Source organism: Diceros bicornis, chromosome 4 (assembly GCF_020826845.1).
Source record: "Diceros bicornis minor isolate mBicDic1 chromosome 4, mDicBic1.mat.cur, whole genome shotgun sequence".
Taxonomy (NCBI): domain Eukaryota; kingdom Metazoa; phylum Chordata; class Mammalia; order Perissodactyla; family Rhinocerotidae; genus Diceros; species Diceros bicornis.
This window is the reverse complement of record NC_080743.1, coordinates 54,337,587-54,364,907: the sequence shown is the minus strand read 5'-3', so window position 1 is coordinate 54,364,907 and position 27,321 is coordinate 54,337,587. Positions and strand designations below refer to the sequence as shown.

Sequence of the window (27,321 nt, the reverse complement as noted above, 5' to 3'; positions counted from 1 at the left end):
TGGCCATCGTCCCCGGGAGAATTCAGATCCAAACGCGAGGCCTCCGGATTCCGCAGCTGTTTTCGCCTCTGTCTCTCTCTCCGTCTCTAGGCTCCCGGAAGGCACTGAATTTAGGCTAAGAGGAAAGGTCTTGCTGGTGGGAGGAGACCAGAAGAGGCGCACGTGGAGTCCAGAGACGGGAAGGAGGAGAGAGCGCCAGCGCCGGGTCTGAGCCCGACCAGAGGAGCCCGGGCTTCCGAACCGTGTTCCATAAAACCGCAACGGCAGCAGTTCCGAGAATCAGACTGACAGACCGATGAGGGGATCGCAGGAGCAGGGCACCTGGGGTGTGGGGGGAGGGGGAGGTCGCCCTAATTCCTGAGTCTAGTCTCGGTTTTGTTGGTCTGAGGCATGGGATTTCACCTCACCCAGGAGAAATCGGATCCTAGGAAAACTCGGCTCACCATACCGCCTTCTCGTGGGGATCAGTGAATCCACCGCTCCGCTGAAAGAAGCAACGTGTACAGAAGGAAGACTGAAGGATATTCCGTACCTACGTCTCTACAGATCCTCTAAAATCCACCCTTTTCAGCCAGGGCTCAATGCCCAAATTGTGTCCCCACTGAGGCCCCACGTGGAGCTGGCGAAGTTTGCTGAATTGAGTTTTGCAAGAGGACAGCTGCTCCATAGGGAGAGTCATCACCAGACACTGCTCTAGGAAACTGTTTGGGGTCCTGACCGTTAGCATGTTCATTACTTTCTGGGCCTTCTGTGGGAGAATCCACAGATGTTGTGCTTTCTGCATCGGAAAGAATTGGCTTTTTCAGAGAAATGTTTATTATTTTAAAAAATCTTGTGTGCCTTTTTGCATCTCTCCTTTGGTTCTACCTTCTATATGGTAATGAATCCCAAATCTGTATCTGCATCCAGACTTCTAGGCTCCAGGCACGTAGATCTTCCTGGTTGTTCTTTAGTCGTTTTAAACTTAAAACCCCAAATCTCCCCAAATCAAAATATTTAAACTTAAAATCTCCAAGGTGTGACTCTCATGGGTGCTGAGGGAATTCATTCTGCTCCTTCTCCCCGTCATCAACCGGGTTCTGTGCCTGCTCATTGAATGGTGCCACCGTGCACCACGTGCCTAAGCCAGCACCCTGGAATTCACGCTAGGTGTCGAAGGGTGGTAGACCATGCCACCCCAACATATGACTGTAGGAGTTCAGGACATGCCACCCCAAAATATGTTGCTTTGGTATATTGAGTATTTCGAGCTGTAGGCACTTGAAAAACAGCAAATGCAGGGACAGACTTCCTTTGAACTCCTCTTATCTGCCTAAAGATAGGTCCTCCAAAAGGAACTCGGTTGACATAAACCCCCTTCCCGGGAGTTTCATCGACCAGGGGAGACTGACTCTTGTCGCAGGAGAGAAGACTAGAAGTCCACACCACTCTCAGACAAACTTCGTCACCAACTATCATACGTCCCGTCTGTTCTAAGGGCCCGTTCATCTTTCGTAAAAATCATTTACTCCCCCTTAGGAGGCCTACCTGCTCCCTCCCCTTTCTATTGAAGTCTGAACTCTAAGCCACCTCAGGGAGTTATTTATTTTTCCCTGGATATCTCCCATGTATAAATGTGGTATACGTGTTAACTAAACTTCTGTTTGTTTTCCTCCTGTTAGTCTGTCCTTCATTACAGGGGTCTCAACTAAGAACTCAGAAGAGTAGAGGGAAAATTATTTTCCTCCCCTACAATGTCTTCCTCTCCCTTGGCTGCTTCAGGGCAGAGAAGCACACTTGCTCTTTTCTGAGCCCTTAGCAACTCTTGCAGAATCGATCGCTTTATTTTACATCTCTTTTGCTCTTACACATTCCGCCCGCTCGACTGTCTGGCACTGATTTTTGTGTATTTTTCTTTGTCAACTGAATAGTTTTAAACACTAGTAGGAAAGAAAGGCACAACCGAATTGCAACATGATAAAACAGCCACAGGCCAAGGCTGACAGAAGTGATGGATTTTGGTGTCAGAGAGGACAGGACCCTAGGCACAATCAGAGATAGTCTAAAAACTTCCCTTTCGATACTGCATCCTCCTCCGAGGGGCCTAATCACCCATTACCTAAACAAAATTATCTCCAGAATAAACTCTCCCTTTCCCTGTTGCAAGTAAACTCAGACTGAAGAAGCAATTCACATGCAGGTGTGAATGACTACCTGGGGTATTTATAGCAAGATGTGACTCTGATGGGGGGTGGTAGTGGGAGATTGAATCTAACTGGTGGGATTAATAGAGTGGTTATTTTTGAGTGGGAGTGCGTTTCCCTATAGCCTCTAAAAACATTCTTCCTAAAAGAACAAGGATTGGCAATTCTCTCCAAGAGAAGTTTGGGGGGAAAGTGGTATAGAAGACTGTGAGAAGCTCCCAGCTTGCTTAGTGCTCAATGCAGGTGCTAGCCCAGCACAGCTAGCACAGGTTTGGGGTTTCTTCTGACAGTCAGGCGGCTGCTTTGCTCTAAGTCATGCTAGGCAGCCACTTTTAGCCGTGGGCAGGAGTCAGCCGAACAGTTTGATGGAGAACTGACATCTGCCATGCACTGCCTGTTAAATCTTAACATCTCTCATCTGAACTACTTTGCAAAACTCGATCAGAATTTCTTTTTGATTGATTCTCCACCAGGTCACAGAGTTATCTTGCTTAAAAACCATTGCTTCTCAACCTAATAAGATTCTATAATAGTGCATTGAGTCTCCTTCAACCTTGTCCCCGCCTGCCTTTCCGGAACTGTCCAGTTGCCACATCCTTCCCACCCACTCTAGCCACAACAACTACTCTATAGATCCTGAGCTCTATGGATACTATGGTTTACGTAGCCTTTTACATGTGAAGTTTTTCAAGCGTCCGGTTTGGGAGGCTGCTGGTACGTGGGGGAGAAAAATTAAAATAGGCTTATAAAATTTTAGCATATTTTCAGGAATTACGTTTAATTAATCAATGCTCTACACACACAATTACAAGGCAATGTACAATTTCATCTGTAGATTATATCAAAAGTCTAACTTAGAAGTCATCCACGAATTTGAGACTTGTGTCACGGTCCTTCTGAGTTTCCTACAATAGGCCCTATTGGGTCACACCTTTGCTTCCTGCCTCCGTATATGCTGTTTCCTTAGTCTAGTTTATCTTTTTATTCTGTTTGATAAAATTCCTTTTTAAGGCATGGCTTAAATATCAATTTCCAAATTCTTTCCTTCTTCCACTTCCCATACATACTTTGGGTATATTTTTTATCAATAATACTATTAATTGCTATATTTTAATGAATTCCTTCCTTGTTCCAGGCTCTATGAAACACTTTTCGTGGATTGTCTTATTTAATTCTCAGAGCAACCCTATGAGGTATCTAATATTTGCCTTTCACTTTGCCAGTGAGAAGACTGTTGGTTTCTGAGTTCCCCAGGGGAAGGAGTGGGAGAGATGTGGGCTGGAATCTTTCTCCACCACTTTCCTCATCTGTAAAATGGGGCTTATAATACTTTTCTCTCAAGCCTGTGAGTATGAAATGAACGAATATAGGTATACTGTTGATTACAAAAATTAAATGAAAGGAATGTTGAGGAAGACGATACACTAAAAAAAAATAGCCCTTTTCTTTTTTTTTCGGAAAAAAGGCTATCCATCAGTTGAGTTGTGAGCATTTTGTTCTAATTTTCCCCAGAAACCAGAAGTATTAAGCATCATGCTAACATCTGTGGCCTGAACACACACACACACACACACACACACACACACAAAGTCCAAGTCGTTTCTATTTTTTTTTTTTTTTTTTTTTTTGGTGAGGAAGATCAGCCCTGAGCTAACATCCGTGCTAATCCTCCTCTTTTTGCTGAGGAAGACCGGCTCTGAGCTAACATCTATTGCCAATCCTCCTCTTCCCCCCCCCCCCAAAGCCCCCGTAGATAGTTGTATGTCATAGTTGCACATCCTTCTAGTCGCTGCATGTGGGACGTGGCCTCAGCATGGCGGGAGAAGCGGTGCGTCGGTGCGGGCCCGGGATCTGAACCCCGGGCCGCCAGTAGCGGAGCGCGCGCACTTTAACTGCTAAGCCACCGGGCCGGCCCAAGTCGTTTCTATTTAATAAATAAAAATATATAGCCCTTAAAATTCCTGCAATATGTAGCTTAAATCTCATGAGGATGGTTAATGGGATAAAAATACTTCTCATTTGTATAGCTTTAAAGTACTGTGTGTAACGCGTTACTTGAGCCTACCACATTCCACTGGGATATGTTACATTGGAAAGCCAGAAATCGTATGAACTTGTAGGGGAGGGAAAACTTCCTTCTACCTTTCAGATTCTGTGGCTAGGCCTAAGAATTAAACTGACATAAGACTGAGCAAAAAGAAAAAAGCGTTTAATATTTTTATGTGTACATGAGAGTCTTCAGAAGGAAAATGAAGACCTGAAGAGGCCATTAGGCCCAAAAGCTTATCTATCCCTTTTAAAACAAAGAACAATAAATTCTGGGGATATGACAAGACAAAGGGGCTTGGGTAGGGACAGTAGATTATGGGACAATGACTAGGAAATATAGGGGGAAACTAATGGAAGATAAGGGTTATTTCAGTAGATTTGTTTGTACAGATCCAGTTCAGTATCAACTCCCAGTCTCCGGTGATAAGAATGTTCTCCTCCTGGTACTGGGAGGGCACCTTTCTCGTGGGGAATTTTATGAGCTGCTTTTAGGCAGAAAGGAGGAGATCAGAGAGCCCTTCCTGCATCTGCTGTTTCTCAAGTACCTTCAGTTCAAAATAATCAATATACCAAAGTGGCGCATTTTGGGGTGGCGTGTTCTGAACCCCTTCAAACTCTAAGCTGCTGTAGGAAAGGCAAATTTTTACCTCTACCCTCTTAGGGTTTTTGGCCGGGCCTGAGAATTAAATTGATGTCAGACAGATTAGCAAGAGAAAAGCATACACATTTATTTACTATAGGTTTTACTTGACATGGGAGCCCTCATAAGGAAATGAAGACCCAAAGAAGCAGTTAGAGTTGAACTCTTACATACTGAACTGGACAAAGAGTAGTAAATCACGCCAATGTAAGACGACGAAAGGACCTGGGCTGGGGCAGCTAATGGTAGAGAGGTAACTAGGAAGATAAGGGTTGGATTAACAAGGTTTGTTTCTACAGATTTCTCTCAGTGTTGACTCCCCATCCTTGGTGATAAGAGTGTTATTTTCCTCCTAGTATAGGGAAGACATCTTCCATATGGGGGTTTTATCTCCTGATTTTAGGAAGAGAAGGGGAGATCAGAGCGCCCTTCTTGCACCTGCTATTTTTCAAGTGCCTTTAGCTCAAAATAATCCTTATGCCAAAGTGGCATATTTTAGGGGTGGCATATTCTGCCACTAATGGGGTTCAGGACACGCTACCCCAAAATATGGCACCTTAGCATATTGAATATTTTAAGCTGAAGAAATCTTGAGAAAAGGACAGAAGCAGGAAGGTCACTCTGACCTTCCCCGGACCTTCTCCCCTGAAACAGGTCATAAAACCCTCTTGGGAGAGGTGCCCTCCCTATCCCTGCAGGAAAGGAGCATCCTTATCTCCAAAGACAGAGGGAGGCCCAGAAGAATCCAAACAAGCAGGCCTTGCTGCTTCCCCCAGTTTGCTACACTCACCTGATACTCATTCACCTATCATATTTCTACACAACTGCCACCCTTCATCAAACCTAGCATAAAAATACTCAGGTCTACCTGTTTCTTCGGATCTTCCTTTCCTTGTGAAGCTTCCTGTGTCATGTAAAACTTATATTAAATAAATTTCTGTGCTTTTCTCCTGTTAATCTGTCTTTGTCAGCTTAATTTTCAGACCAAGCCAGGGACCCTAAGAGGGTCGAGGAAAACTTTTTCCTCCCCTACACCACCCTTCGCTGTGCAGTACAAGCAGTAGTGCTCAGGACAGTTAGAAAGGGGAAGTTTTTTATCCAATGAGCAGGATGCCGAAGGAATGAGTTTGTCTCAGAATGGGATAAGGACAGAAGCTCAAGTCCTATGGCTTCTCAATTCGGCCCAGGGCTGCAGCCCACTCAACATGAAAGGGAATCAGGCACAGGGCCTGACCAACCCACAAACCAAAGATTCAGTCTCGTCTTGAGAGGTCCTTGAAGCGCTGGGGTTACTTGAAGTCAAGGACTCAAGACAAACCGTCTTTCTGCAACATTTATTTTAATTTAGTCCATTACTTTTGTGTTAAAAACAAATACATGCACATACTAATCATGCCTAATAATTCACTGAACTTTTTCTTTTGCCTGCTTATTTCCTATGGGAAATTAAGCTTCTCATGTTTGTTTTTCCCGCATCTCAGTACTAAATAATGAAATTTCAATGCTCAACTTTGAAACTGCAGATTCTTATTATTTCTGGTGAAAGAAACTTTAGAAAGGTTAGAAGGAGAAAAATATTCCCTCTTCCTCACAGCTGCAGCAAAGCAGAGGTTCTTCTGCATTATAAATTTGCTTCTGATAAAGTAGTGTATTGAGAATGTTCACAGGATTGTCACTCTATTGTTCAGTGTGGAGACCAGGTGGAATTGAACTAATATGGATCTGAATTCTGTTATTAAAGATGACTTCTAAGGTCACCGTACATCACAGGTTGTTTTATTCTGAGAAATGTTACCTATAACCCTTAAAAGTTTACTATTCTGATTGATTCTCTTACTTGATTTGTTGTCCTGGAATTAATATTTAAATTGGCATCTATGTTTTCTGAGAGATAGAACTTATACAATTTTTTTACTAAGCCAGAAGAAGACTCTTGGAATTTTCTTATTCTCTATGTTGTAAAGGTAAACTAAATCCCATGACTGTTGGATTCTATATGAATATAGAGCTTGAGAATATTTTTCTTATTTAAATGAACAGATCCACACATCATGGACAAGGGTGCATATATTAAAAAAAGAAAGAAAGAAAGAGAGAAAGAAAGAAAAAGAAAATTGCAAAGGAATGTGACGCTTGGGTGGGCTGCTTTGGGCTGTCATCCAGACCCCATAGGGTAGTTTCCTCTTACGATGGGAATAGTTTAGTGGTGAAGTTTGAGAAACATTGAGTGATCTGATTGCACGATAGGAAGAATCTTCCGTGCTTTAAAATGTACCCTAAGCCTGATGAAACTGGAAATCCATTATAATTTCATTCTTTTGCTTTAGAATATTATGCAGGCCTTGGACAAGCCATAATTTCTCTGAAACCCAGTTTATCTGTAAAATGAGGAAAATAACATCTATTTCACAGAGTTGGGATTAAATGAGATAGTGTATGTAGAAGAATTTTTAAATACATTTAAATACAGGCATTATTACAAAACCATACGGGAAGGGGTAACAGTTGTTCACATCAATTACACTTTTGAATGACATCTTAGATAATTTCCCTAGAGCAGGAGATTGCTGCTGCCCAAGGGGCCTCTTGAAGACATAAAGGTAAGTTTCCACATTGTGTTTAGTGTTCAGGAAATCCCCTCAAAATCAGTTTTATTTTATTTTGATTTCAGCAGGAAGATGATCATTCATATTGACACCATCAAGGTAAGTTTCAAGCTTCTTGGGCCTGCTTTTGTTCTCAGGTTTGAGTTTTTATAAGGTTTGGATGCAATGCTTTTTCAATAAAATAAGCACGATTAAGTTTTATATTAACTATTACAATTTTAAGTATTGGTAACCTTACATAACTGTTTTATGACATACAATTTTCTGAGCAATACTTCAAAGCATATGATATAACTGAAAGGCAAAGGATCTTCAATTTTCTTGTAGACAGAGAATAGAAAACATGAAACTTTTAAGCATTAGAAAACACTATTGAAGAAAACATGTTAGCAACTCAGTAATAAATGAATAATTTATTTGCTTTGAAACTTTAACTTTTAATTTGATAAGCAACTTGACTATTTAGAAACTATTCACCGTTGTAAAGGAGAAATCAGTTATTTCCGGTCTTATCTTCCATGACTTAGGAGCATTTCGACTATAGGACCTAAATGGCCGTTGATGGACTGAGGACACTACCGCATTCCAGGCGGAAAAGGCTAAAGAAAGGCGGAAGGCTCTACTCTCCAAGTTGGTACAGGCCAGCACTGGGCTTTGGCGGAGTTCTGAAATCAGGTAAATGTAAGTTCAATTTTTGGTTTCTTCAACTACATAGTTTGTTGAACCTCAGTCATAATATAATGCATCTAACGCGCTCAGCACGATGCCAGGCGCTAAATAAATGTTAGCTATGCGAGAGGAGTTACAGTTACTGGTGACTTGAAACATAGGCTGAAACCTAGTTCACGGGAGGGCATGCTTGTATTTGGAAAGTACCTATTAAAATGTAAATCTCAAGCATGCAAAACACTTTATAAATTGCTCTTACAAAAGTCATGCCAATTTAAAGGAAAGGTCTAAAAAAAAGAAAAACATGTGAACCATAAGATGATAGAAAAAGTATGGGATAAAGGAATAAGGGAAGAGAAGATTGGCATAACAATCTTCTTCCAGTAAATAGGATTGAATTTCAGCCAATGAGATCACAACTCCGGAAATTCCTAATTTTTCTGGCCCAATCAAGGCGAGGCGATGTCTATAAATAAGACTGCCTAGATTTCTTTGAAGAAAACCGGCGAGGTAGTATGGCCCGCACTAAGCAGACTGCCCGTAAGTCGACCGGTGGCAAGGCGCCGCGGAAGCAGCTGGCCACCAAGGCGGCCCGCAAGAGCGCGCCGGCCACGGGCGGCGTGAAGAAGCCGCACCGCTACCGGCCGGGCACCGTGGCCCTGCGCGAGATCCGGCGCTACCAGAAGTCCACCGAGCTGCTGATCCGTAAGCTGCCCTTCCAGCGGCTGGTGCGCGAGATCGCGCAGGACTTCAAGACGGACCTGCGCTTCCAGAGCTCGGCCGTGATGGCGCTGCAGGAGGCGAGCGAGGCCTACCTGGTGGGGCTGTTTGAAGACACCAACCTGTGCGCCATCCACGCCAAGCGCGTGACCATCATGCCCAAGGACATCCAGCTGGCTCGCCGCATCCGCGGGGAGCGCGCTTAAGGCATACGTTTTTAAGCAGGCTATCTAAAGGCTCTTTTCAGAGCTACCCACGGTTTCATGAAGAGATGCTGTACTAGCTTTTCAGTTGGCGTCGGTCTATTCGAATCACGCACTGGCGTCCTGGGTGGAGGGGCCAGGGGAAAGCCGCCCGTCGTGGGTGATGAGATAACAGAATGAGGGCCTGACCTTTGGTTGCTTGACAGGAGCTAGTGGGAACGGCAGAGGCAAGGTGTAGATCGTTTCGGCAAGCTTGTTTTCTAGATGCTGGTTTGATTTGTTAGGGTAAACAGTGCCAACCTTACTATATCTATGAAAAAAGACTTGCAAGAAGGTGTACTCTTGTTCTACCTGTTGCTTGTAAGGTGTTGCAAGCTGCTAGCACAAAAATGTTAGCACAAATCTCAATATAGAAATTGACACTTTAAAATATTATATGATAACTTTGGATGGGAATCTGGGTTTTCAACTCGATTCTAAAGTTACTAGAACTAAGCCGGATGGTAGATACAATCTTTGGTCCCTAACTAGTTCGCCAGGATTTGGACTGATAGAATGGGGGCAAGAGACATTGTGCTGAATCCCGAGATGTGTAAGATCCCAAAGACAGGGGGCCGGGGTGGAGGCAAGTTCCGTTCCCAAAATTATGAAGCATTTTCCTGGGTTAAGAATTGTATAAATCTAATTTCTAGTTTAATATCTTACTTATTGCATAATACAGGCGGCGTAAACTGGAATGGGAACTTAGGGGAAACAAATACCTGGCGATTTTTAAAAAATGTGGGCTAAGGTATCATTGTTCCAAAAACCAAAACCAAGACAAAACAAGCTTCCACAAAGTATAGAGGAGTAAAACGATGCAAAAATAAGAGATAAAGTTAACTTGTCTTTATCTGGCGCTTCAGTACTCTTCCATATACAGTTCTACAATTGAAACTGAAAACCAACTAACAACAAAAAAGACCCCAAACAGGTGAAACTGTCACTTTACATAATTTACTGGTTGGTGTGAAATGGAATATTTTGATTGGCTAACAAGACTTTTGTTCTAATAACCACTTAGGAAGCGGGAGCAGAACCTTATTTACCGGGGCTCCACGCCTCTATGACGACACTATTGGAAATTAACCAATAAAAATGCAGTACTGTGTGAGTCCTCATTTGCATAGAGGCTCTATAAGTAGCGTAACCAGGCCGTTTTGGTGTAGTCGCGATCGCTTTTCGTGTGTTGCTTTACTTCGTGCAAAAATGCCGGATCCAGCAAAATCGGCTCCTGCTCCCAAGAAGGGCTCCAAAAAAGCTGTTACCAAAGTGCAGAAGAAGGACGGCAAAAAGCGCAAGCGCAGCCGCAAGGAGAGTTATTCAGTCTACGTGTATAAAGTGCTGAAGCAGGTGCACCCGGACACCGGCATTTCGTCCAAGGCCATGGGCATCATGAACTCCTTCGTCAACGACATCTTCGAGCGCATCGCCGGCGAAGCGTCCCGCCTGGCGCATTACAACAAGCGCTCGACCATCACGTCCCGGGAGATCCAGACGGCCGTGCGCCTGCTGCTTCCTGGCGAGCTGGCCAAGCACGCCGTGTCCGAGGGCACCAAGGCGGTCACCAAGTACACCAGTTCGAAGTAAGGGTGCGTAAGAAACGCAACAGAACGGCTACTTTACCCCAAAGGCTCTTTTCAGAGCCACTTAAGTTATCGGAGAAAGCAGCTGTAAACACTTGTTAGAAGGTTGGTTAGCTTTTGGTTAGATGGGGTGGGCCCGTCATCACGAGTATATTTGGGGTTAGGACTAGGTTGGGGCCATGATAAAAATTGCTCTGGCTATTAAAAATCTGGAATTTCCCATAGTCCAGTGGTATCACCTAGCGATATGACTCTTGCTGGTAACAAATGATTAGTTCTCAAAATGGTCCCTATCTTAGTCCTACATAGTCTTCAGTGGGAACTTAGGTACAGATAATGGAGAAAACAGGTTTGACACCGTTAGGTGTTTTTTTTTGGGGTGAGGGGGGGTGTCTTGCCACTTTATCCCTCTGCTTGTAAAAGGAAAGTTTTTTTTCTTTCAAGTAGTATACGAGCTAGGATTTGTTTTTTCTACTGTACACATGGGAAGCCCTCAGTTCCCTCATTTCCCACTGTTTAATGTTTCCATTTAAACATACACTTATGGGCGTCCGTTACAAACTTTCTCCAATAGAGCCATGTGCTTTAGTCTGTTGGCCTACCTATAAATCCTGACCTAGCCATCCTCCTGTAGCTTATTCTAGTCCAGTGACTCAACTAGGTAGAGATTTTGCCTCCCACTCCTTGGGACATCCGGCAGCATCTGGAGACACTTGATTGTCATCACTTGGGAGGGAGAGGTGCTACTGGCATCTAGTGGGTAGAGGCCAGGGATGTTGCTAAACGTCCTGTAATGCATACGACACCCCCACAAGCAAGAATTATCTGGTCCATAATGTCAACCTTTGTGCTGAGGTTGAGAGACTCAATGCCCAAAGACTTCCCTTCCTTCAGGATGTAATTCTCATTTCGGTCAAAACATCCCTCAGTCTTACCCAGCCAGTGTTACTGCTCTTGGTGAAAGCTGAGCAGTACATAAACTTACTGATTGTTTACACTCCTCCAGGGCAAGGACCTTGTCTTGGTTCTGTAACACATTTTCCTAATAATAAGGACCACCTCCGTGCTTGCTAAACACATTTCCAGGTACCTCTCCTGAAGTTTCCAGGTTAGGTTAGGTTGGAGGTGGGCACTGGGGAAGTGGTTTTTAGTGTTCTCAGGTGTATCTTTTTGAAATAGATTTCAGGGGCATGATGTACAGAAGGCCACAGTTAACATGTAGGATGAATTTCTAAGGACCTCTCGGTTCAAAACTTGGGTAACTCAAGACTAATCCTGACAAAGGCTGGTGGATGTTTTACCAAGTAAAATACACCCTTGAGGCAAAAGCAAAATCTTAGTTTCCAATTCGCTTGACAGTCAAGCTTTGAAATTAAGCTGTTCTCCATAAATTTTGGGGAATTTACATGACTACTTTGTGCTTAAAATGAATTTTATTAATTTGTAATGTAGGAGTTCAAACTTACATCCAATTAAAAGTTGCATAAAATGAGCTGTATATGATTTCTTTCTTTCACTGGGAAGTTAAGATTCTCAGTGAGTCATCATCTTTCCCTGGTGACTACCAGACACCAGCCAGGGAAAGATGACTCAACTGAGAATCTAAAATTTCTGGTGAAAGGAAAGAAATCATTACACAGCACATTTTATGGTAAGAAAAATTACTCAATAAGTGAGAAGGCCAGGTGGTCTGTCTACCCAGTCGAGCCATCAGAGAGTGTATCTGGTCTCCTCCTTGCCTAGGATCCTGAAGTCCAGGGGCTCTCTTCTCCCTGAGGACTAGGGACTAGGTTTCTCACGGTCTTTTGAAGTTATTAAAGCATTGTTAATTGACTCACCTAATCAAAAGCTATCGTTAATTACCTCCTGACTAAAGTATTAAGCCCCAACTCCTTATCTTGAAACTAAAGGCCTTCTACCATCTGGCCAAAACTTACCTTCTTCAGTTACTCGTTTTCCCCTGTCCTCCAGCTTAGCTAAAATGTTCTCACTTTCTTATAACGCATCTTAAATTTCTCTTCCTTTGTGTTTTTGTTTATCATTCTTCTAAGCTGTAGTACCCTCAATTGTTCTCTAGACTACTCAAAGCCTATCAACCTGCCAGTTCTTGAACCTCTTGCTCAGTCTCACTCTGTGAAGCCTTCCCAACCCATTCTAGTTCACAGGGAAGTCTTGCTTCTTTTAACTCCTAAGGCTTTGTTCCAATCTCAGTTAACTGTGTAGCTTGGTGAACTGTGTAGCGTTGTTCCTTAATCGCTTTTTCATTGTTTTCACATTTTCTTGTGTCTGTCTTCTAATAGAGTGCAGGGTCCATTTTTTTGATACTTCATGAGATCTTCCACAAAGGCTATCCTGATGCCTATTACAAAACAGCTTCTCAATGAAAGTTGTTGACTGATTGCCCAGTCCATAGAACACTAGAAAATTGATCTGAGGATGGTAGGTTCAAGTAATCCAAAAGGCTTTTTTCTCCACTTTTTCCTAATTTTTTCTCCTTTAACCTGGAATGCTCTTTTAATTGCCCTTAATAATTATTGACCCAGTTAAAACAACTGTTAGAGATTCAAGAATCCTGAGGGGGCAGATAAAGTGCTACACTTGATAGCTTCTCTTCATCCAATGTATCTTTGTGGCCAAAACGATGAGATTAGAGTGAAGCTTTTTCAGCCCAGTTTGAGATGCTGGTTTTCCAGTGATGCGAACAAGGATGAGGGGGGAGGTGCATTCCAGAAGATGAAAAAAGTGTGTGGTATTAAGATAAGAAGCTTTAAATATCAAATCTAGAGAGTGTTGCAAATGCAGAAATGGGCTTGGCCTGGGTCAGGTCAAATGTCATCTAGAATGGGTAAATCATCTTTTCAAGGATTGGTGAATGGATTGTAGTATGTATAGAAACCTACAAAGATGACAGTTCAATCTTCTGTGATGATTTTTAGACAAATATCTCATTTTTAAGCTGGGTGTGTGCCCTAGAAGTGATCCAAAAGTCAAACTTAAAATATTTGAATTTGGAGACTTATAATTCAAGCACAGGACAACAGATGGGAAATAAGTATGTGATCTCTTTGTGGGATAAAGTAGGAGTTATTAAAGAATGTCAGTCTTGAACAAAGAAGGAACAAGACTGTTTTGGAGAATTACTAGATATCATTGAAGATTATTTCCAAATTTTGTAACTATAGCTGAAAAATCGTATGACTTGGCAAAAATAGAAAACTTGATAAAATCTTCTAGATCTCATAATGTTGACATCAACAAACATTTGAAAAATAAAAGCAGGCTGTGTTTTCTTTTTGTGTATTATCAAATATATGTCAAACATATAAGCAAAGCAATGAGATATGGGATAAGAAGATGTAAATACATCTAAAAGAGGAGATTACAAGATAATTACAATTCAAGGCAAAATATATTATTCCCAAAAGAGGGGTAAGAAGGAAATGTTGTGTGACTTAAGGAGAGTGATAGTTTGCATCCGGCTAGAGGGTTCAGGAAAGCTCCATGAGGTCCTGTCCTAGGTGAAGAGGATGTATAAGTGCCCTTCTCCCCAAGTCCATGAGGTTCAGCTGGAATTTTGTTTGTGACCAATATATCAAGTATGCTCTGGGAATTTTAAGTTTTTGTTTTACCCAATTTTCATTGTAATCTCTTTCAACTTTTTAATCATCTGATTTTGGTTGATGGAATTCTCCATCATTCCATTTTATAAGTGACTAGAGATCATTAATTCTGTACCCCTCATCCAGGTTGTAACACTTTCCTTTCATTTTAATATATCTCTTTTTAAAAATTTTCTTTTCACATAGTCTATTATTTTATGTCATTATATTGAAAAGCTCTGGCCATCCCACCCTCCTGCCTGCAAAGCATTAAGTCACATTGTCCTTGGCTCACAGCATCTCAAACCTGCTGAAGTTTGTTTGCCATGGTCCTAGCTTGAGAGAAATTTGATTTTCTTGTTCGCTATGAGATTAATTTTCTTCTTTAGGGGTGTGTGACTATAATAGGGTGAGTGAATAAGCCTTTTCTCAGTCACCCCAAATACAATTTATCAGAAAATATTGTTGGCTTAAAATATGTCCAGTATCCAGCCACACCCCAACACCTCCACTGTCTCCCCACTCCAAGCCACCACCACATCTCCCAGATGTTTGCAGTGGCCTTATGACTGGTATCCTTGCTTCTGCCCTCTTCCTTCTTACTCTGTTTTCCACAAACCAGCTATATTTACTTTTCAAAACCTAAGTCAGATCATGTCACTCCCACACCATCCTGCCTAACTGACCATCTCCCTATGGCTTCAGAGTGAAGGCCCACATCCTTACAATGGCCAACATCCACCTCATCTCTTCCTGTTTTCCTGTTTGTTTTCTCCATTTCATCACACTTGTCTTCCTGCTCTTCCTTGAATACACCAAGGCCCTCCTGTCTCAGGGTCTTTGTACTTGCCATTTCCTCTTCGGGAAATGCTCTTCCCTCAGATATTTACATGACTAGCTTCCTCATTTCTTTTAGGTTTCTTCTCAAAGTTACCTTACCCACCTATCATTGACGCCTTCCTTGACCAGCTTATGTAAGATAGCAAGCCCACTTCTTTCTCCTCCCCCCACTTCTTGGTACTCCTTATTCCTATACCTTGCTTAATTTTCCTCCATGTTCCATCTGAATACAAATGTGTTTGTTTGTTTGTTTATTATTGAATCAGAGACTGCTACCCATAAAAACCACTCTTTCCTGCTTACTTTAACTCCCTGCTTTCTGCATACTTGGCTTCAGAATTAAAGGCTAATTTATCAGCTTCTCTTGCATCTGGGTTTGTCCATAAGACAAAGTTCTGGGCCAATGAGGTGTGAATGGAAGTGATATGTATTATTTCTAGTTTCTGCCCTAAAAATGAATAGATAGGTGCTGTCCTTGCCCTTTTCCCCTCTCCTCTGGCTGGGCTGCAGATGTGATGGCAGGGACTGTGGCAATCACCTTGAACCCAAAACCAGAAGCCATGTGATAAGGATGGTAGAACTGCTCTATTAGCTCTGGGCTATTACATGAAAGATAAATAAACTTGTATCTTGTTTAAGCTACTACTGTCTTTTAAAGATTTGTTACAATACTTTAGACTGTACTTTGACCAATACATTGTCTGACTCTCCTACCTTCTCAGAACAAGTCCTATGAAGGCAGGTACTTTGTTTTGTTCACTGCTCTATTCCCATCATCTAGAACTGCATCTGGACTATTGGGGGCACTCAGTAAATATTTATGGGATGAATAGATTGATGAGGGAGGGAGGGAAATAGGATTGTATTTATGAGATGCATAGTTCTAAGAGTTGGATTTAACAAAAAATAAACGTTTGAAATTTTTTGCCCCCTGAATGGGGAACAGCACAATACAGAGAGAAGCTCTGGGTGAAGTTGCAACCACCATGGTCCACAAATCAGTTTAGAAGCTTCATAGTGTAAGTTGTTGTGTATTTAAGGATACTCACCTACACTAACTCAGAAGCAGTAAGAGGGTAAAGGAAAACTTTTCTTTTCTCTACTACTCTCAATACTTCTGGCCAATGAATGTGTGAGTTTTCCACACCAAGCAATTCTGGCACTACCTGGAGTTAGCGCAGATCCCACAGGTTAAGGGCTCAGCTCCGGAAGACTTCCCTCACTTCAGACACCAATCATGAGTGTTGTGTCCCCTGGTTTCCCATACTTCTGTCAGTCTGGGCTACAAATCAGGGTTTCCCATGACCCCCTCCTCAGGTTCGATAATTTGCTATCTCAGCTTACAGAACTCAGGTAGACACTTAAACTTTTACCAATTTATTATAAAGGATACAGTAAAGGATACAGGAGGTCAGCCAAACGAAGATGGCCATAGGATAAGGTCTGGAAGGGTCCTGAGTGCAGGAGTTTCTGTCCCTGTGGAGTTGAAGTGTTCACCCTCCTGGCACATGTATGTGTTCACCAACCCGGAAGCTCTCTAAGCCCTGTAGGTTAGGGATTTTTATGGAGGCTTCATCAAGTAGGCATGATGGATTATTGACTCAATCTCCAGCCCCTCTCTCCTCCCTGGAGGATGGGGAGTGGGGCTAAAAGTTCCAAGCTTCTAATCGTAGCTTGGCTTTTCTGGTGACCAGCCCCTATCCTGAAGCTACCCAGGAGCCCACCAAGGGTCTAGGACAAAAGATGCTCCCATTACCTAGGAAATTCCAAGGGATTTAGGAGCTCTGTGTCAGGAACCAGGGTCAAAGACCAAATATTAGAACAAAAGATGTTCTTAGCTCCACTATCACTCAGGAAATTTCAAGAGTTTTAGGAACTCTGTGTCAGCAACCAGGGGCAGAGACCAAATATGTATTTCTTATTATGTCACAGTACACTCCCTGGTCTCTGGCCCTGAACCTCTTACAGCAAACCGATTGTAAAATTAAATCAGCTGAAAAGGCAATGTACTGTAGTGGTGATGAGCATTAGCTTTGAGTCCCAGCTTCCCCATCTAAAAGCTGTATGATCTTGGGAAAGTTTCTTTACTCCCCTGAACCTCAATTTCTTGCTCTGTGAAATGAGAAAAATAACAGGACCTACCTTCTAGGCTTGTTATGAAGATTAAGTGACATAATGTACTTAATGTACTTAGTACAGCAGCTGGAATAAGGTAAATATTTGATCAGTGTTTCTCCCATTGTTATCATAGTTAGGAAGGCACTTGCTTGAACACCATTGTATCTCCAGAGCACATTTCCCTCCCCAAAAGTAGTGCTTTAAGAGATTTCTAGTGATTTGAGAGTCACTTCCCTAAGCATCTTGCATTAGAGCAATAAGACCTTCTTTATTCTAAAAACAGCATCCCAGAAGGCAATTCAACAATTGTTGGGCCTCTGATTCTGTAGAACCTTCAATTATCTGCTATGTGTCCCAGCAGGAAAAAAATGAATTAGAAAACAAAAGATCTTATTTATAGTGTCTGTTACTAGTGTTCTATAAAAACCTATATAATTTTTGGCAAATACCTTCTTTTTTTAAATCAGATGATGTTTGTAAAACTTCTCTATCAATGCTTTCAGAAATATGAAATACTGGAATATTTCAAATACTGAAATATGAAAAATGAAATACTTTCATTAAATACTTCTTTCCTGTTTCTGATTTTTGAGTTGAAACCTTTGAATTTTGAGGATTTAACATAAGAGCAAGCCAAGTGAATAGAAATAATCTAGGGCACACTATTAGGTAACATGGAGAAGGACACAGTTTATAACCAAAAGGAGAATGTGCAAATATTTGAGAAATGTTTAAATTAGAAATTAAAATATGGGCATGCTGGAGTCAGGTTGATGAGTTATGTATGGGTTGATCATTTCTGCTTGTTCAAGTATTTCATGTTTTTCCTCTCAGTATTTTCAAGATGAAGCTCCTGTTCCTGTCATCTATTCAGGGACCAAGGTTTTCCCAAGAATAAAAGGAAGACTTTCTTATTCAAACTACAGTCCAAGAAGTGGCAAACAAGTAAGATGACAGTCCTAAGACCTCAAGATTTCTTTTCTTTGGCCAAGAACTCATTACACAATAGATGATATATTTCAGATGGGTCTACTAAAAAGAAGCATAAAAATCTAGAGAATCACTATCAACCAATCCAAGAGATTTTGCTTTAGATGGCCAAAGCCCGAAACAGAGAGTAAACAGAGCTTGAGAACTAAGAGCTTGAGCAGGTCTTTAGTATTTTACATTTGAGAATCCAAACTTGGATGCTGTCTCACTGTCCCAAGGATGATAAAGAGGTAGTGGCTTGGGACTGGTTGAGTATTTTGACAGAGAGAGAGAGGGAGACAGAGAGAGAGAGGGAGACAGAGAGAGAGAGGGAGAGTTCAAGATTTCAGTTGATTTTGGGACTGGAACAGCACCAGGCACCCAGAAGAAGGAATTCTTGTGGCAAAAAATGAAGGACGCAGATTAGTGAAAGGAAATAAGGAGCAAATTATCTCTGTTGCTTTACATGATCAAAGGCAAAAATTATAAATTACCAGAAGGTAGGGGAAAATCCATATCATTCTTTTGATATCAGTGTTTTTAACATTCAGGGGAATAGAACATACATAAAGACTTCCCCTTTATTTTTTGTTGTTATTATTGGCAATGATGTTTGAGCTTCGTGTAGGTCTTAGTTTCTAGTTGGTGGAGTTATCATTTTCAAATGCATTGAAAGAAAACTCTTTGGGCCAGGAAGGAGTATGAAACAGAGTTCAGACACACCACAGATACAACCCTGGGCAAAGGTTTTTCAATATTCTTAATAAAATTCCCAATCCTAGGGTTGGGCCTTAAACTACTTGAATTTCTCTCTGGAGATGTATGTTTAATCTAATTTGGCATGTCTATTTACTCAAGATCCGTAATATAACATGTAGAATAATGAGCAGGAGAAAGGCATACTGATTAACTTGTATATGTATCAACCATAGGCTTAGTTCCAGCAAGGGAACACATCCTTGTTTTCTTAGGCTTCTTCCCTCTTCTCCCTGCTGTGCTCTGAGAATTGGATAAGAATGATTTTGCTTATCTAAGTGTCTTTGTAGGGGACTTTTCCTGTGAGATGTCTTTTTGAGTGTCTGAATTCTGATTTTCATAATTTTTTTCCCATTAATATCAAGGGGCTGGGTAGTAGAAATTATTCTTAAAAGAATATTTTTGGGCCAGCCCTGGTGGCCTAGTGGTTACGTTCGGCATGCTCTGTGTCGGTGGCCTGGGTTTGGTTTCTGGGTGCGGACCTACACCACTCATCTGTCAGTGCCCATGCTGTGGCAGCGGCTCACATACAAAATAGAGGAAGATTGGCAACAGATGTTAGGTCAGGGCGAATCATCCTCAGCAAAAAAAGAGTATTTTTTTCCAGAAACAGTAAGTATGCATAGAGAATACAATTTTATGATTAGCAGGAGAGTTAACCAAGGTAAAACTTGAATTTCAATCCTTAGCCCAGAGAAAAAAATGTAAGAAATCTTTTTATTTTCTAAGGGAAATGTATTTCATGATGTTTATGATTGTGGGTTGTGTTTAGATGAGAAAGGGGCATAATAGATAAATCTTTCTGAATTAGTATATGCACATCATTTATAGTGGGAAAAAGTACAGTCCCAAAGATCATAAGAGTAAAACAAAACAACTGTGACTATTCTTTCTGGCAGGAGGAAATAATACATGGCTTAGAATTGTGACTGAGTCCTTTAGATTGAGTTGATGGATGGAAATATGACAATGTACAAGTACCCCGCAGCAGCACAGAGATGTCAAAGTAAATACATTTGACCCTTCCTAGCAGTGTAGAAGGATGTGTTCCTAAAATCTTCTGAGTATCCCATTGTATAGGGTATTAGTAAAGAGTACAGGCTATTAAGACAGATCACCTGGTTGTAGTGTGACTAGAGCAAGGTTTTGAACCTTCCATGCTTCAGTTTCCTCATCTTTAAATTGGAGATAATAGTAAGGCTTGCTTTATAATGTTTTTGTGAAGGGTAAGTGAGTGAATATATATAAAAATGCTTAGACTAATACTTGACACTTAATAAACAATAAAAAAACCCTATTTCAATAAATCTTAGTTGACTTTGATGGTAGGGAAGTCCTGTTGAGTGCTGTGCAAGTTTTTCATCTCTAATGTACCAGAAAATATCTATTAATTCAAGATAGTATACTGAAAGTATGTTGCATTCTTTCCATCTTCTACCCGAAATTCGTAGAAATGATAGAAAATCAACAAAAAAGATGGCAAATGGGATAAGAGTGAAGAATGCAAGAACAATTAAAGATCTTAGAAACTTAAAATATAGTTATTGACATAAAAATTAAACAATAGGACTGAATCTAGAATAGAATAGAATAGATATAGTTGGGAGAAAATAAGGGAGCTGAAAGATGAAGCCCAGAAATTCCTCCCACAATGTCATATAAAAAGATACAAAGACAGGAAATATGAATAAAAGTTAAATGACATGGATAATAGATTCAGATGTTCCAAAATTCATCCAATAGGAGTTTGAGAAGGAGAGAATAGAAATAACGTAAGAGGGGCCGGCCTGGTGGTGCAAGCGGGTAAGTGCACGCGCTCTGCTGCCGTGGCCCGGGGTTCGCCGGTTCGGATCCCAGGCGCGCACCAACGCACCGCTTGTCAGGACATGCTGTGGCGGCGTCCCATATAAAGTGGAGGAAGATGGGCAAGGATGTTAGCCCAGGGCCAGTCATCCTCAGCAAAAAGAGGAGGATTGGCAGATGTTAGCTCAGGGCCGATCTTCCTCACAAAAAAAAAAAAAAGAAATAATGTAAGAAATAAAATACAGGTTTACTGAATAAGGTTTGCTGATTGTGTACTGGACTTCAGAAAGCACCATTTAAACTGTAATCTTTGTGAACGGGGTCCCCTGCAGTTGTGCACTGCGTAACTTAAGTGGCCATACATGGTGGTCCTGAGGAAATAAAGAAAAGTAAACTCACAGAATCTACATACATACATACATCCTCAGACTGCAAGGTCTCATTAAATGCTGAGTATATAAGGATAAATTAAAAGGACCTTTACCTAGAGACATGGTGATAAAATTTCAGAACACCTGAGTTAAGGAGAAAATTCTAAAAACACCCAGAGAAAATTCTTACAAGGAATAGGACTCAAATTTACATCAGATTTCTCATTTGGGTAACACTGGATATAAGACAATGAAGCAATATTTTTTAAAATCTAGGGAAATAATTTTGAAACTAAATTTCTATATCCGATCAAACTATCATCTAAGTGAGAGTGACTTTTCAGACCCTCACTGAAAGAATTACTGGAGTTATATTCCAGCAGGAATAGGAAAAGATTCTAAGAGGAAGATGTGGGATACCAGAAGCAAAGGTGGTCATGAATCCAGTAAAGTATATTGCTAAGTCTAAGTAAGTTTAGATTCCAGAAAAAAAAAAAAATTAAGGCTTAGAATACTTGGTCTTTATTCACCTAGCTAATTTAAGAATTGAATAACTTCATTGAGAAATTATAAATCAGGTGGTAGGAGAGAGATGAAATAAATGGGTCAGAAAAGGTTCAACTAACAAAGAGATACAACTCATATACCAAACTACCTGTAATACAGTTTTACAAAGAAATGTGCTCTAAACAATAGATAGAAAGTGCTGTGAGGTTAAACATACAGGTGACATTGTTTGTGATGTCCTGGGCCATACAAGAAGCATCAACTTACTGTATCCACCACGTTTGTATTGAATTCTCCCCTCTGTTTTGATTAGTGATTCAAGTTTGGATTTTAAGATTTTGTTGAGGTAACTCTGATTACAGAATTTTTTACATTTATGGTCTCTGCTCCACATTTTGCCTACTGTTTTGTAGAAACAAGAGCTCAAAACTGTTAGAGTGACTTCAAATGTAGACATCTTTTGGTGCATACTGCGAAAAATAAAAAGAAAACTGGGAATTCAAATTTCAGATGATATTGACATGGGGGGCAAGACAAGAGAAATTAAACAAGCTAAGTAAGATTCATGTTATATCAGGAGGAGAATATCAATAGTACTCCAGAAGTTGTTAGAAAAGTGTAGGTTAAATATATATATATTCATATATAATGAATATATATATATTTATTACAGATGTTTATTATATATACATATATTTTATGTATAATATATTATATATATTATATACATATGTGTATACGTATAAAAGCTGAGTATAAAGCACCAGAAGAGGGAGATTTCATATTCACTAAAGCAGCAATCCATTAAGGAGTGATCATGAATTCTTTGCACTTAACACAGGTGCATGCACATGCATATACTCACATGAGTGTACATATAATGATTTTTAATAAGTCAACAATCATAATGGTGATTATGTTAACAGAGATACACCTTTCTCAGAAACTGACAGAACAAGTCGACTAAAACTTATTGAGAACATAAAGGATTTGACATATGGAGGCTATACAAGATTAATCATAACTATACTTATACCTACACCATCTTGTATCCAAAATAGGAAAAGTACATTATTTTGAAATTCACGTTGAATATTGACAAAAACTGAACATGTGTGATAGCAAATGAAAGCTCAACAAATATTGAAAACTGAAACCATACAGGACATATTTACTAAGCATAATGCAGTGAAATAACTAATAATACTCTCCTTGATCTATACTGTTAGCAAAAAGCACATGGGTCAAAGAGGATATCAAAATAAAAATTACATACTCTATAGAAACAATAAAAGCACTATATATTAAAACCTATGTGAAGGTGTCAGAGGAAAATTCATAGCTTAAAAATGCATTCATGGGAAAATAAGAACTGTTAAAAATAATGAGTTAAGCTTTTAACTCAAAAGCTAATAAAGGAACAACAAAACCTGAGGAAAGCAGAAGGAATAAATTAGGGTAAAAGCAGAAATCAATGGAATAGATCATACTTCTCCACACCCCCAAAATAGAATTCATCAATAAAACCAAAATCTGGTTCTTTGAAAGAAAATTAAAGGGTTAATCCTTTGGTAAATTTAATATTGAAAAAGAAAAAGTATACAATATCAACAACATTAGACACAGAAGATATTGAAAAGGGTATGTATATTTTGACACAGATATATTTGTAAATGTAGACAACATATTTAATTTTCAGTACGAATTATCAAATTTGCCCTAAGAAAAGTAGAATACCTGAAAACAAAATAGCTATAGGGGAAACTAAGAAGATAGGTCAGGATCTACCCTTAAAAACAGCACCGTGCCCAGACAGTTTTACCAGACATTGGGGGAAGAGACAATATTTACATTATATAAGTTGATCAAGATAATGGAAAAAGATTAAAAGCCACCCTACTCATATTATGAGGCAATGACAGCAACAAATATTAAGATTAAGTGAAACAACCCCCACAAGGCAAATAAAAGTGCTTGGTACGTAAAAAAAGTCCATAAAGGTTAGTTATGTGCCACAATATAGATTTCAACGTGGAATAAGAGATAATTGGAACAAGAAATTGCAATTCAAGGAGCAATTAAGCGTAGGGTTAAGATGTGAATTCTAGTTTATTGTGCCCAAAACCTGTGAAATTTCAAGATATGATTGAATTAAAGTTAGAAAATGATTATTTTTTAAAATAAATATGGTACTTACAAACCTATCGTAAATGCCTATTTCTTCTCTTCAAGGCCTTTATCTGCCCTTCCAGAAGTGGGCCTCAAAGTCATGGCCGGATTCCAGATGGTTGCAGTTTCACTGGCAATCATGCCAGCGCTTCCTCAAAATTAAATTATTTTCTCAGAGAGCACCACATTTGGGGCATTTATTTCTCCAGAATGTGTAAACTAATTATTTCTAGTCTTCCTTAGAGATTTTCTTTCTTCCTTAATTCACATATCATGTTTGAGAATCTTTCCTTTCTCCACAATTATTCTCCACATGCTCCCTCTCCACAATTTATTCTTTTCTATCCTAAGTCTAAGGGTTAAGGAATAATATGTACTTAGTATGATATGGAGATGAAAGGGGAAGGCAGGAAGATTAGCTTCTTACCCTTTGGGGGGTTGACTCCATAGTTAGAAACAAACCGAGAAGTGAGGAGTAAAGGCAGGATAGCAAATAATTTTATTGGCTCTCATTTTACTGCCAGTGTGCATTAACAAAGAAGTCTATACCTAAAGACCTTTTGGAGGCCCAGATTTTCAACTTACTAGCATTTTTTTTTTGACATACTGCTCTCCATTGCCAAGCTTAATATAGAGTTCCCTTAGGGTCTTTCAGTTTTTATACTATTATAGCTATGAGATTGGTAATAATCACTTCTTAAGATGCTAACAATACCATTTACAATAACTCACAAAAATGAAGGCCCTAGGAATAAATCTAACAAAAAGAGGAACAAGACTTCTGGAGAGAAAATTATGACATTGTTGAGAGATATTAACAATGACATTTAAAAAATGGAGAGTTATACCATGTTCACGATTGGAAAAGTCAATATTGTGACGTCAGAATTTCCCCCACCCCCCACCCCCAATAAAGATCTACAGACAATGCAATCCCAATCCCAATCCAATAGTCTTCTCAGGAGAATTTGACAGAGTTGATCACTCTTTCTTTCTTGAGACCCTTTCTTCTCTGTTTTTCTCTTTCCTCTCTGGCTGTTCCTTGTCAGCATCCTTTGCTGCCAACTCTTCTACACAACCTTTAAGATTTAGTATGTCCCAGGGTTTAGCCTTAGACCCTTTTCTGTTTTCTCTCTGTAGTTTTTGCTTACATTGTCTCTTCTAATAGCATGGTTCTAAATAGCACATACATATGACGATTCTCAAATTTTTATCTCTAGTCCAGGATTCTTCCCTGAGCTCCACTCATATATCCATTGCTTTTCCAACAGTTACACTTAAATGTCAAATAGGAATTTTAATATGTCTAATACAAAACTTTTGCTTCTTGCTACTCCTCTCTCTCTTGCTGCACCAACTTGCTCTTTCTCAGCTCAGTCAATGAAATGAGTTTATTGCTCAGGCCCCAAATATAGGAGTTGTTCCTGATTCCTCTCTTTCCCACATTCCCTACATCTAATCAATCAGCAAGCTTTTTTGGCACTTTCTGCAAAATATATTCCAAAGGTGACCACTTCTCAACACCTCCTCTGCTACCATGTTTGTCCAAACTACCATTATGTCTCACCTGGATTCCTAACTGGAATCCTTGCTTCCATTGTTGTCCCCTGACTGTCCCTGCGGTCTGTCTCCAAATAAGCCTGGTGGCAGTGAGGACCGTCAACTCCTTCCAGCCAGTTGCAAGCTATGCCTCCATTCTATCTGGTTCTAAGGCTTGGAATCTCTGATCAGGTCTGGCTATCTTGGGCTCCTCAGTGGAAAATTCCTAAATCCAGAAGGCCCTGGGGTTTCTTCCAACTGAGTGTGAGAGCCAGAATGGGGCCCAACTCTTCCTGTTTTACCCCAAACCAGTAGATCCACTTTGGGGATTCCTTCTCTGAGTGTTCTGAAATAGGTCTGGACTATTGTAGAAGCTCCCGTGGTCCTCGAATGAGTTTAAGGCTCTTTCTACGGAACCTGGAAGATGAGAAACGACTCCCCTCCTCACAACCAGTCGCCTGTTCTGCTCCATAACTGTCTACTCTGGGGTGTTGTGCCTTAGGTCTGGAAGCCCTGGGGATTACAGGATGGGCCCAAGAGCCTCTCACATCAAGCGTCAGTAGGTCCAAGAGGCTCTGGGTATTGTCCCTGCTGAGTCGGAGGGCGAAGAAAGAACTCCCCCTCTCGCTCTTCCCCACCAGCGCATCAATCCCCTCGGGAGCCTTGTTCTCAGTCCTGGAAACGCTTGTCATCCGGGATAGAATAGGTCTTGGACCCTTGACAGCGAAGCCCCGTGGTTCCCGAATGCATTTCAGAGCAGCCCTTCAAGAGCCTGGATGCTCCCCGCCCACTGCCTGCTGGTTCTGCCGGCCGGGGGTCCCTTCCTGGCTCTGATGGTGGTGGAACCAGCAGGAAAGTCATCTGTGCTTGACCGGAGGGCCTGCTCTCCCTTTCCTCCTGCTCCCCCTCTACTGCCGCCTCCTCCGGCCGCCTCTTCCTTGGGTCTCTACCGCAAGGCTAGCGCCCCTCCCCTTGCTGTGGCCTCCAGTCCCCGTCTCCGCTCGGGCCGCGGCCGAGCGCCAGTGCCGCCGCCTCCGCGCCTCCCAGCAGCCCCTGCGCTAGGCGGCGGCCGCGGGGTGGCGCCGCCGCCGGGTCCGCGAGCAGGCGGGTACCCCCGGCCCTGGCCTAGGTAGCGGTTTTTGGGCTACGCGGTTCGGGGAGGCCGCCGGCCAACCTGCACACTTTGGCTTCCCGCGATGCTTCCTTCCTGCGGCTGCCGACCCTGCCCACTCGGGAGCCGGGTTCTCACACCTGCCAGCCTCTAGTAAACAATCACGTCGGGATTTTGGGGGGCTGCCCACGAGCTGAGTGCTCTTCTTGGTACCAGGGCGAATCGGACACGCACGACCCCTTGCTCTTCTCTACCCGCCCCCTGCCGCTGCCTCCGACCCACTCTAGAGCTCATTTCTTGCCCCTGCCGGCTCTAGGGAAGCAAAAATTTCTCAGGGTTTTGGGGATAGGTTGCAGAAACTGTGTGCCCGTCAGCTTCTGCGCAGCTGGGTCCCCGCGCACTGGCGGCCGCGGCCTCCGTGGCGAGCTAAGGTCGCAATGTGCACAGGGGGCCACAGGGTGGCGCCAGCGGCCACCCGCGAGACACGTTCGGAGCACAACGCCTTGGGTCTGTCGGAGAGGTACCGCAGTGATCTGTTCTTTCCGGAGCCCGGTTCTAGTCAATAGTTAAGTGTGGAGCTAAAAAAGTGTATTAATGACCGTTGTAAAGTAACTGATTTATAATAGAATCTACGGACACAGCCACGTTAGGAACAGAAATGATTGATGGGTGACAGCAAGCAGATTTGCAATCAAGTAAAAATATGAATATGGATTTACAGTGTCCAGTACTTTTTTTTCGGTAAAAATTAGTGCAACAGTTTCTTCTAAGTTGCTCAAGAAAATATAAAACACCAACTTACCTTCAATACACTCCTTTTACTTGAAGATGTAATGTTGATAGA

General features: G+C 41.4%; 2 protein-coding genes across 2 annotated transcripts; both read left to right on the top strand.

Moving 5' to 3' along the window:
• Positions 1 to 8,647: 8,647 nt before the first annotated feature.
• Positions 8,648 to 9,147, top strand: LOC131404395 (histone H3). The gene has a single exon (XM_058539004.1). The coding sequence runs from the start codon at positions 8,663 to 8,665 to the stop codon at positions 9,071 to 9,073; it is 411 nt and encodes a 136-aa protein (XP_058394987.1). The 5' UTR covers positions 8,648 to 8,662; the 3' UTR covers positions 9,074 to 9,147.
• Positions 9,148 to 10,276: 1,129 nt separating this feature from the next.
• Positions 10,277 to 10,754, top strand: LOC131404394 (histone H2B type 2-F). The gene has a single exon (XM_058539003.1). It carries the CDS (start codon positions 10,319 to 10,321, stop codon positions 10,697 to 10,699), a length of 381 nt encoding a protein of 126 aa, XP_058394986.1. The 5' UTR covers positions 10,277 to 10,318; the 3' UTR covers positions 10,700 to 10,754.
• The last annotated feature ends 16,567 nt before the right edge of the window (positions 10,755 to 27,321 follow it).

Excerpts from the sequence above, each read along its gene's own strand:
- LOC131404395 (XM_058539004.1), top strand. The coding sequence starts at position 8,663 with ATGGCCCGCACTAAGCAGACTGCCCGTAAGTCGACCGGTGGCAAGGCG.
- LOC131404394 (XM_058539003.1), top strand. The coding sequence starts at position 10,319 with ATGCCGGATCCAGCAAAATCGGCTCCTGCTCCCAAGAAGGGCTCCAAA.